Raw genomic sequence first — 10769 nt, forward strand, 5'->3', positions numbered from 1 at the left:
TCCCCTGGGTTCAGTCCCCCCCCCAAAAAAAAAGCTAGGAGGGGCAGCCCCTCCCCCCGCAAAAAAAAAAAAAAAACAAAAAAAGCTACGGAGGGGCAGGGGCTATTTTGAGTTCACTATGCTCCTGGCTAACTGCCCCCTCTGGGCAGTTCGATATCCCAAAGCCCGGCATGTCCCATCCACACATCACACACGCCTGCCCCTTCATCCCATCCAGAGCCGGCACACCCATGTGTTGGAAGAAACCATTTGTGGTGGCACACTTCTGTGATCCCAGCAATTTGGCAGGCTGTGCCAGGAAGGTTGCAAGTTCAAGGCCAGCCTAGACAACTTATCGAGATTGTTTCAAATTCATGGAAAAAAAAGGGGGGGGGGGGCTGGGGATGCAGTTCAGTGATGAGGCACCACTGAGTTCAGTCTTCAGTGCCAAAAAAAAAACAATAGTGGAAGACAGGCTGGGGCGACCCTGTGCTAGACTGTGCGTTCTGCATGCAGAAGCCCCTGTGCTTGGTTCTCGGCACCAAAGTGTGAATTTCACATGTGAAAGATACTCAGCAGCCAGGATGCTTTCAGGTCAAAAGATGTTCCTGTAAGATGGAGAAGGAACTTCCATTTCAGCCCTGTTTCGAGACAGGATCTTGGTAAGTTGCCCAGACTGGGCTTGAATTTCTGATCTTCCTGCCTCAGCCTCTCACATAGCTGGGATTCCAGGTATGTGCCACCATGCTGGGCAGGAATTTTGAGATTTTCCATTATTAACCCATTTTGTTCCATCATCCTGGATATGGAACACCTATAAGATTGAACCAGGCATGGTGGTGCACGCCTGTAATCCCAGCAGTTTGGGAGGCTGAGGCAGGAGGATAGCAAGTTCAAAGCCAACCTCATCAACTTGGTGAGGCCCTAAGCAACTCAGCAAGACCCTGTCTAAATATTTTAAAAAGGATGGGGTGTGGCTTGCTGGTTAAGCACCCCTGAATTAAATCCCTAATACCAAAAAAAAAAGAGATTCAAATCTTCATGTTCGCTTTAAGAGAACCTGTGAAATTGTCCAGGCCATCAAGGATATGCATATCTGAGAAGCAACCAAATACTTGGTTTGTCATTTTAAAGAAACAATGTGTGCCGTTCTGGTGAAATTAGGAGGTAAGCCCAGGCAGGACCATGGGGCTGCACTCAAAAAACTCAGTTTTTTGCTGCCCATGTTCTAAAATGTAGAGTGATGCTGAACTGAAGGGCTCAGATGTACACTGGCTGGTCACTGAACACAGGTGAACAAGGCACCCCAGATGCACCGTGCCTTACAGAGCTCATGGAAGATTAACCCGTGTCTGACCTCACCTGCCACATGGCGATGAGAGTCACTGAGAAGGAACAGATGGTTCCTAAACCAGAAGAGGAGGTTGCACAGAAGAAACAAAAACTGCACAGAATAAATTCATAAAGTAAGCGCAAATAAAATGGAAAAAAAAAAAAGCAAGTCTCGTCAGGGATCAGTCTCAAGCTTATAGTCAACATGCTGGATGACACAAACTTGTATAAAAAGCTGGGGTTTTATTTCCAAGTTGGCACGTGTAGAAGGCACAGGGGCGAGTGGCATTGGGCACCAGAAGTGGGGTGGAGTGAGTCAGGATCCCCGCCTCCACCACTCCCTAAGTGCACTTGAGACAGGACGGGGGTGAGGCTCCAGCTCACGGCCTGACAGTCCCACTGGCTCTGGATGAGCGCTCCCCAGGCTCCATACCCTCCTCCCGGGGGCAGGGCCAGCTCAAAAGGGCTCGATGGCTCTGAGGGCACCAGGGAGGAAAGCCAAGGTCAGAGAGAGAAGAGCAGCGTGAGAACCAGGAGAAGCACTCCGAGCAGCACGGCAATGGCACACCACTGTCTGCGGTCTGGGGACAAAAGGGTCAGAGATCACAGGTTAAGGTAAGGGGAACCACCCATCCCCTTCCCCTTCCGAGGGCACTTACCACTGGTCATGTGAGACACTTTGGCCATCTTCCTGAGTACCCTGTCCATTCGGGACTGGGTGTGGTCCATCTCATGAGCAAAGGCATCCAGCATGCTGCCAAGATCAATACGGCATCAGTCCCAAAAGGGCCTATGCACACCAGGGAACCCAGCTCGCCCCCTGGGTCCTGGCCTTACATGCCCTGTTCATCCAACTCCTCCCCAACACGGCTTGACATGTGTTTCAGAACCCGGATGCTCCCAGACACCATTTCCAGCTGTTGGTCCTGTTGGTCCATGATCAGCTGCAGAGTGGAGGGGTTAGCTGCTGTGAGCAGGGACCCCCACCTGGTCCAGAGGACCCCAGGGCCCTCTGCCACACAAACAAACCTGCTGGGTGGCTTGCTGCTGCTCGATGTAGCGTGAGGTGGCTGAGACCACACTGGCATCCAGCAGGTCACTGTGTGACTTCTGAGCAGCTGGCTTGCCTGCCAGCACCTGCGGGTACATAGGAAGGGACACCCATGCAGAGCAGGCCAGTTGCATGTTTGTGCCCTATACACAGTGTTAATAAATTTGCCTTTTCTTATTATTCTTTAAGTATTTCATAATGCTGGGAGGAGACAGTCAATGGAGACAGCCTGGATTTGAATCTGGTTCCCATCACTTACAGAAGATGGCCCAGTGGCTCTTCCTCCCCGTTTCCTCCCTGTTCCTCAGTTCCTGCCTCCCAGGATTGGGTGCAGACACATACGATCAACACACTTTTCTATTTTGTCGCTTTTTGTTTTTTGGTGCCTGGGATTGAACTCGGCCTCATGCATGCTAAGTATAAATTCTAACCCTTAGCTGCACCCACAACTCCTCTTTTTTTCCTTTTTTAACTGCAATGCATTTAGCTCAGGGTACAGCCTGGCCTGCGTGGGTATTCTTCCCCCCTGTCCTGGGTATTGAACCCAGGGACTTGTGCATGCGAGGAAGGCACACTACCACTGAGCTACATCTCCTGGCCACTAAGTGTTTCCTCAACAGAACACCTGTTATTAATCCATCAACAGATGTATTTCAGAGTTTGGATTTTAATCTCCAAGGCAGCACAGCTGGAAGGGCATGTGGGTGCTACTTCAGAATGCCAAACTGATGTGGGCCTCAGACCCATATCCTCCCAGATCCCTTGTGGGCCTGGCAGGGGATGAAGAAAGAGTGGTATTTCTCAGTGAGCAAAGGATGGACAGGCAACGCACAGGGAAAAGGTAGACAGGTGTGAGGCAGGAGGACCGCAAGTTCAAAACCAGCCTCGGCAACTGAGCAAGGCCATAGGCAACATAGTATGGCCCTGTCTCAAAGTATCAAAAAAGCTGGGGAAGTGGCTCAGTGGTTAAGCATCCCTGGTACCAAGGGGAGGGAGGAAGGTAGACAAGCAGCAGCAAGAATGAGAACATAGAGAGGGAAGTAGTGTATACATGGAGGGAAGATGGAGATGCACTCAGGTCAAGTGCACACACCCCAATGGGCAGGTGCAAAGAGAAAAACTCTTAGGCATATGTCCTAGAAAGAGCAGCACACAGCAACTGGCATGTTGGCAGAAAGGACATATGTATACAGGCCCACTCCTGCAAAAAATGCCACCGTACTTAGAGAAGTGCACATTGAAACATGGTTGTTCCTTGATATCCTCGTGCAATAGGTTCCAGGACCCCCACGGATACCAAAATCTGAGACGTTCAAGTTCATTACATAAAATGGCATCATATTCATATAGAACGGATGCATATCTTCCCATACACTTTAAATCATTTCTAGCTGACATGTAATACCTAACAAAATGTAGATAATATATATTTTACTGTATTAAGAAATACAAGAAAAAAGCAGGCACATATTCAGTACAGACACATTTTTTTTCCAAATGTTTTTTTGTTTTTTGTTTTTTTTTTCAGGGCCGAGGACCGAACTCAGGGCCTTGCGCGTGCAAGGCAAGCGCTGTGCCACTGAGCTAAATCCCTGACCCCTCCAAATGTTTTTGATTCTTGATGGGTTGAATCTAAGGATGTGGAACCTGCAGATAAGGAGTGCTCAGGTGTACACACCCAGAAAGAGCAGGCAGGTAGATGGCGGGAGAACGACACAGAGGATGGGCGCTAATGCAGCAGAGACTGGTGTACACACACAGAAGGCAGGCAGATACACAGGTCAGGCTGGCACTCAAAGCAGCCTGTCCCCAGGACAGACTTGGAGATGTATGTTGAACCTGGATGTATTACCTCTCTGTTATTCCTCTTCATGAAGGCTAGGGCTGCTGGGCTGACCATGTGGTCCTTCATTTCCTGGGGGTGAGGGCAGCATTAGCTAGTATAAACATCCTAACCTCCCCAAACTCACCCCATCAGGACCTCTCCTCACCTGAACAGCCTCCCTCATACGCTCCACGAACACCTTTCTCTCCTGCAAGTCCCCTGCTGGGAGCTTGAACTTACCTGGGTTGGCTTCCACTATGCGTGGGCTGAGTCAAGGATCAAGGCCAGAGCTAGACACACCCCCTGGGTTCTCACTCTTTCAGTATCCCCAAGAGTTGGCTCCGTGCGCCCCTGCTACAGCAATGGGTTCTCCCATGCCACCCCTCTAAACCCCCAGGATATCGATGGTCTCTTCCAGGTCTTCGAGGTCCCACTCAATGCTGCGCAGGCCGTTCCGCAGTTCATTGGTCGTCCAGTCCAACTCCTCGCGTCCCACCGCTGCGCCATCCTGCAGGAGCTCACACCAGCGCTGATGCAGCCCGCGGGCGGTGTTCACCGCCTTCTGCACCTCGCTGCGGGCAGGGACACAGTGGGAGCGGCTGTGGGCAGACCGCTCTCTCGCCCGCCCCCAAAGGAAATGGGGAGTTCAAAAGAACTCCATATCCCCTTGCGTATCCTCCCACTCGACCACGGGGCGACCCGTGCACCCCTGACTGTCTGACACGCTCTGACCATGTACTGGCTGGCAAGGGATTGATGACCTTCCACCCTCCTCCAGCACTATCACTCACCCTCGGACTACAAAAAAAGGATCTTCGAGCGACATGTCAGTCCCCCTCCCCCACAGCCGAATCCCCTCCTGGCTTGTGCCTGAGAGCTGGTTCCCTTCGAGCCAGGAGAATGCGCCTCCAACCCGGCCCTCGACACGCTACCATAGAGAGCGAGCCCTCCAGAAGAGAAAGAGAGTCCTTGGAAGCCCGAAGTGGGGAAACTTCCGTCCCCCTCGCCGTCATCTTGGTTGTGGGCAGAGACGGCTTCCTGTCCGCATGCTCCGCCCTCTCTTCCTGTATTCCGCGGTTGGGGGTCGAAGTCCTAGTTGTCTGGAGGGGTTCGGATCCCAGCTCCGAACCTGAATTCGAAAGCCAACTCCTCGGGCTCTTCCTCCGTAACCTCAGTGTCCTTTCTGGGCAATGAAAAATAAACTAGCGTCCGTAAGCTCAGACGAGGTTATGGCTGGGGAAGGGCTCATTCGAGCCGCTGAACCTTTAAACAGACTCCTGGAGTCGGCACCTGGTCCCCGTGCTAGGACATCGTCGCAGCCCCGGTCCTGGATGGCTGGTTACGGATGGTGGGGGCAGAGCCGGTCCTCCCTCCTCCCCGGGGGGCGAAGTGAGGGGCGGGAATTCTGCTGGACTCTCCACTCCTTTCCTACAAAAGGCCGAGTGGGAGGGAAGGAGCAGGGTGCGCCTTGGGGTCGTGGGGGCGGGTGGTAGTGAGTGGGGACCTCGGGGATGTCTGGGAGGGTCGCCTTCCAGAGCGTGTGTCAGGTGACTTTCGTGGACCGGTCCCTCCCTAAGTGCATGGTCCACGAGCGGGGGGGGGGGGGGGAGGTGCGGCGGCGGCGGCACTGACGTGGTCCCCGGGGTAGCCCTGTGCGTGTGGGATCTCCGTCTCCAAAGGGACTTACTGGGTCGCCTCCTGACCCCGATAGGGTCTCCAGGAAAGTACTTTGGGGAAACATGGAAGGAAGCCATCGCCCGAGCGGAGGACTGGGCGCGGGATGTCGGAGGGGAAGGGGTCGCCACCGCGCTGGGGTGTGCCGGAGTCGCGTGGTGGCCAGCGGGACGGGGAGGGAGGCATCCCCAACGGGTCCCCGCCGTGTGTGGCAGGATCACCGAAGGCGGCCGCTTGGGAAGGGGCCATTCCAGGGAGAATCAAATTCCCGCGCGAGGCGAGGGGCGGGGCCGGAAGGAACGACCAGGCGATCGGCCGGGGTCTCCAGGGAGGGGCGGGGCCGCAGCCACCTCCCCCCGTGCTGTCAGGGTCGCGCGAGACGCAGCGGGCCCTCCACCCGCGCTCCCGCCGGCTGGACGCGGGCCGCGGGGTCGCGGGGTGAAGAGCCGAGGATCGAGGCCCCACCCCGCCGTCCGGAAGCCCGCCGGCGGCTCCGGCAGTCCCAGCCCCTGTCCTTATATGGCAGCCGGAAGCGCTCTGGCGCCTTCCCGACGTCACTCCTTCCAAATTTAGCGGTGGAAGTCAGCCGGCTCCAGTGGCGGGAAGCCTCTGCTCGCCAGCTGTGTGTCGGGGGCAGTCCTTAAAGCGCCCACGCCGTGGATGAATGGACACCTTGGAACAGCCTGCCTTTCCCCTCAACTGGAATTACACTTTCTAGGAGCGACAGCGCGTGGCGGAGGGTGGCCCGACGATTGCCCTGCTGTTTTGTGCGTTGTTCGGTTTCCAGCTCCCACCCCTACCCCGCCTCCCCGAGAGGAGAGGCGGAACACAGCTCAGTCGTCAGCGTGGGCAGTGGGGGGCAGCAGCCACGTGTTCGCTGGGGCTGTCCTGCCACTGGGTCCACTGCTTTGCGAGGGCCAAGGCCCCCCGGGGAGGTCGTGCCTCAGGAAACAGCCGTGCTTGGTACTGGGCGGGGACAGGGCAACCTGGGCTGTGCTCTGGGGTCTGTGGATATCCGCTGCCCGCAGGGTGACTCCTCCAGCCAGCCTACGCCATCCGCTTTCTTACCACCTACAAACTAGGAAAATGAAGGCTGATGTATGCTATAGACATTAGGGCGCGAGGTCCCAGTGGCCCCCTTTCATAGCAATAGCCCGTTCATTCGTTTAGCAAATACTGGGCGAGCGGCTGCCTCGGTTTTCCCAACTAAAGAAAGTAAGTGTACTGTATGTTCTGTGGGGTGGAGATGAGGGATCAAATGTTAAGTGAAAGGAAAAAGCAGAGTCCAGCATGTAGTACGCGCTTAGTAAGTGGCAGCATTTAGATTTAGAAAACATCAATTAGACGGTTCGCTGATGCCAGGAACAGTGCCCACGGGGGATGTACGGGTTCCAACGCGGGTCTTCCCCAGTAAAAAGGGAAACTTGCCGCCTACGACCCGCTGGCGCCTCGGACGCGAGCACGTGGGTGGGCTTTGAGCCACACCCGCGATCCCTTTCCTCTTGTCCTGCGCACGGGTGTATCAACGGGATTCTGTGAAAGGAGACCACCCAAGAGCTCCGGGTGCAATAGGAGACCATCCCCTTCTACCGGCCTTTCCGTCCCTCTTCCCTGCAGGGTAAATTTCACCCTGTCGCTTTAAGGAGTGGCCACCTTGTGGTGGAAAGCCCGGATGCGGCCCTCTGATTGGGCGGGGCGTCTTCTTGACGTCATTCTAGGTATAAAAGGGCTCCGGGGGCCGGTGCCGGGGCAGAGCGTCCTAGCAGTGTCACTGCGTGGGCTGGCGTGTTAAGAGTACACCTGCTGCCAGTCCTGTCCATCCCAGGAGTACCTGCTGCCCTCACCGTCGAGCTGCCATGGAGGTGCAGAAGGAGGCTCAACGCATCATGACCCTGTCGGTGTGGAAGATGTACCATTCGCGCATGCAGCGTGGTGGCCTGCGCCTGCACCGGAGTCTGCAGCTGTCGCTGGTCATGCGCAGCGCCCGTGAGCTCTACCTCTCAGCCAAGGTGGAAGCCCAAGAGCCCGAGGTGCCCTTGCCTCCTTCCGAGTCCACTGACCCTCGCCTGCACCCGCGGCGGGAAGCGGAAACCGCCGCCGAAGCAGCGCCCCCCGACGGAGAGCAGCCTTCCCCGGAGCCCATGGACACGCAGGAGGAGGCATCAGGGGCCGAGGAGACTCCTGGCCGCGTTGCCCGACCTCCCGCCAAAGTAAGCCGCAAGCGGCGGAGCAGCAGCCTAAGCGACGGCGGAGACGCCGGATTGGTCCCGAGCAAGAAAGCTCGCCTGGAAGAAGAGGAGGAGAAGGACGCGTCGTCGGAGGTTCCCGATCGCCTACAGCACCCTCCCACACAAGCGGAGGGCGCCTTCCCCAACCTGGCCCGCGTCCTACAGAGGCGCTTCTCCGGCCTCCTGAACTGCAGCCCCGCCGCACCCCCGACGCCGCCACCCGCGTGCGAGGCCGTGCCGGCCTGCCGCCCCGCGGACAGCATGCTGAACGTGCTCGTGCGGGCCGTGGTGGCCTTCTGAGGACCCTCAGCGGCGCCACCGGAGCCCAGAGCGCGCGCCGAACCGTCGGCTCGAGTGCGCAGACCCTAGGCGAGGTCCCCCTGGGGGATCGCCGGCGGGAACCGTGGAGAAGAGCCACCGCCCGGGCCGCTGAGAGGCTCGGAGAGGGACTGCCCCGGGGGAGCCGTCGCCATCTGTGTGCAGCGGCGGCACCGAGGAGCCGGGGGCGCGGGCGCCTCTGCCGAGACCTAGGGCGCCCACAGGTGCTTTCTCACTGGACTGAGACGGGGCCTCCCTCCCCGGCTGGGAGAAGGGAGTCTCCCCAGGGTCGGACTTCGCTTCTTACGGGGGCCGAGCGTCCCGCAAGGCTTTTCCATAGTCGCGTACGCGTTTCCAGCCTCAGTTCCAGGCACTCCCCGTCCTCCTCCGGTGACATACTTGTGCAAGCGGTCATCGTTGCGTCATGGGGCAGACGTGGGGAGCTTCCTGTTGCCTTGCGTGGGCGTGGGGCCTGGGAGGAGGGTCTGGGGTGTGGATGCCCTTGGGGAGCGGGAGGGGTGCGGCCTGAGTCATTTCGCCCCCACGTGCGCCGCTGGGTCGCGCCCCGGGAGCCTTCGGGTCGGAGCCCGAGCCGAACTCATTTCAGATTTAAAGTCTTCTCTGGTGCGTTAGGAGGTGGCAAGTGTGGTCCCGGCCCCACACGTGACCCTCCGTCAGACACACGGACACAATCAGCCCAGACCGAAAGCCGGGTGTGAAGCACGGAAGCGGGAGCTGGGGAGGCGGCGTGCAAAGCGCGGTCTCGCCGAGCGGCGAGCAGTGGCCGCCTCACCGGGCCAGTGTGGGGAGGGCGGGAGTTGTCGCCAGGCGTTTAGGGCCTGTTTACCTTTCCTGTGATGGAGTCTGTCGAGCTCCCAGCTACCTGGCGCTTCAATGGAAACGTCAGGGAAATAAAGACCATTTGAGCAAAAAGCGCAGCCTGTCTGTTCTTCCCAGGCGGGGGAGGGGCGGGGCCAAGGGGTCAGGAGCCGGCCCCTCGGGCCCCAGGAACCGGTCTGGGCAGTTTCCACGTGGGCGGGAGGGGGCTGGGCCCCTTTTCTTTGCCCCAGAACTTGGTTGTGTGGATGGGCACAATGCCCTTGTTTATCTTTATGTGGTTCCGAGGGTCGAACCCAGGGCCTCACATGTGCTAGGCAAGCGTCCTACCACTGAGCCACAACCGCAGCCCTCAATTTTTGAGACAGGGTCTCACTAATTAGCTTAGAGCCTGCTAAATTGCCGAGGCTGGTTTCAAACTTCTAATTCTGCCTCAGCCTCCCGAATCGCTGGGCTTGCAGGCGTGGGGATCTGGGGGGGCCCTTTCAGCTCCAGTCCCAATCTCTCCGCAGATGTAGCTGCGTTGCTGGGGCCGGGAGGTGAGGAGTCCCAGGCTCCGTTTCCTCATCTGTGAAATGGGCCTCCAGACCGCTGCTTCCTCACATCTTAAGATTCAGAAATGTCGGTGCAAACCTCAGTCACTTGCCTTTGTCCGGTCTCAGCTCTAGGTTAGCCACCCTGAGGGAGAACTCTTAAGTTCCCCCAAGTGAGCTTAGCACGGGGCTGTAGGCCATGTGCCACAGGGGGCACGGGGAGGGGGATGCTGTCCAGAGGACAAAAGAGTCGCAGGCGTGGGGAGCGAGTGGCGGGAGGAGCCGCCACAGCCCCTGCCTCGCCTCTGGATGGCTGGCTCTGCCCCAGCGGGTCTCCCATGACCCCAGGGGGTCTTGACCCGGAGGCCGCAGGGTGCGGTGGAGGGGTGGCCGCCCCAGAACCCAGCCGAGATGGCCCAGGCCCGCGGCTTCCCTCCGCCCCGCCCCCTCCCCTTGGGAAGCGAGTGCACCAGGGCCACCCGGCCAGCTCGCCCTCTCCAGGGCCTCCTGATTTCTTCCGGGAAAACGCGGGGGACTTTCAGTACCACCCACTCTGAGTACCGACCGCAACTCCCCAAGGGGTGAGGGGACAGAAGCCCCACATTCCCGAGAGCCTGGCCGGCCCGGGAAGTCCCTGGTGGCCGGGGAGGGGACCTGGCCTGCATCCTGTCGCAGGAACCGCCGGGCCCTTCCTTCCGCGGGAAGCCGCTAGGCCGACCCCAGTCCCACGGGCCCCGCGGGGGGTTTCCGGTGCCCGGCCACTGGAGGTTGGGGACAAGAGATGTCGGGGCAGAAGAGAGGACCTGAAGAAGCAACCCAGGACGTAACCTCCCAGGACCCCTCTCACCCTCCAGAACGGGCAAAACTAAAAACTGGCAGGGGCTGGGGTGTAGCTCAGGGCCAGGCGTTTGCCTAGCTTGTGGGAGAACCTGGGTTTCAAACCCAGAACCAGAAAAGAAAAAATGTCACCACGAACAACTTTAGTGAGGTCT

At 58.1% G+C, this 10769-nt stretch overlaps 2 protein-coding genes across 3 annotated transcripts; one reads left to right on the forward strand and one right to left on the reverse strand.

The window, feature by feature from the left end:
- Positions 1–80: 80 nt before the first annotated feature.
- Positions 81–5113, reverse strand: STX10 (syntaxin 10). 2 transcript variants are annotated; one of them, XM_079116334.1, is made up of 8 exons: positions 4979–5113; positions 4590–4759; positions 4354–4448; positions 4215–4277; positions 2341–2448; positions 2153–2255; positions 1971–2065; positions 81–1892 (listed from the first exon to the last, which is right to left on the reverse strand). In XM_079116334.1, exons 1-7 carry the CDS (start codon positions 5011–5013, stop codon positions 1977–1979), a joined length of 663 nt encoding a protein of 220 aa, XP_078972460.1. In that variant the 5' UTR covers positions 5014–5113; the 3' UTR covers positions 81–1892; positions 1971–1976. The 2 variants fall into 2 exon arrangements, with proteins under 2 accessions (XP_078972460.1, XP_078972459.1); XM_079116333.1 differs by having other exon boundaries at positions 86–1892; positions 2149–2255.
- A 1499-nt stretch (positions 5114–6612) lies between these two features.
- IER2 (immediate early response 2) lies at positions 6613–9351 on the forward strand. Its single transcript, XM_079115436.1, has one exon. It carries the CDS (start codon positions 7718–7720, stop codon positions 8387–8389), a length of 672 nt encoding a protein of 223 aa, XP_078971562.1. The 5' UTR covers positions 6613–7717; the 3' UTR covers positions 8390–9351.
- The last annotated feature ends 1418 nt before the right edge of the window (positions 9352–10769 follow it).

The sequence above is a fragment of the Sciurus vulgaris genome (assembly GCF_902686455.1).
Source record: "Sciurus vulgaris genome assembly, chromosome: 16".
Taxonomy (NCBI): Eukaryota; Metazoa; Chordata; class Mammalia; order Rodentia; family Sciuridae; genus Sciurus; species Sciurus vulgaris.

Excerpts from the sequence above, each read along its gene's own strand:
- IER2 (XM_079115436.1), top strand. The coding sequence starts at position 7,718 with ATGGAGGTGCAGAAGGAGGCTCAACGCATCATGACCCTGTCGGTGTGG.
- STX10 (XM_079116333.1), bottom strand. The coding sequence starts at position 5,013 with ATGTCGCTCGAAGATCCTTTTTTTGTAGTCCGAGG. Across the intron at positions 4,278-4,353 it reads GTATGAGGGAGGCTGTTCAG|GAAATGAAGGACCACATGGT; the intron begins GTGAGGAGAGGT and ends CCTCACCCCCAG. Across the intron at positions 2,066-2,148 it reads GAGTTGGATGAACAGGGCAT|CATGCTGGATGCCTTTGCTC; the intron begins GTAAGGCCAGGA and ends TGATCTTGGCAG.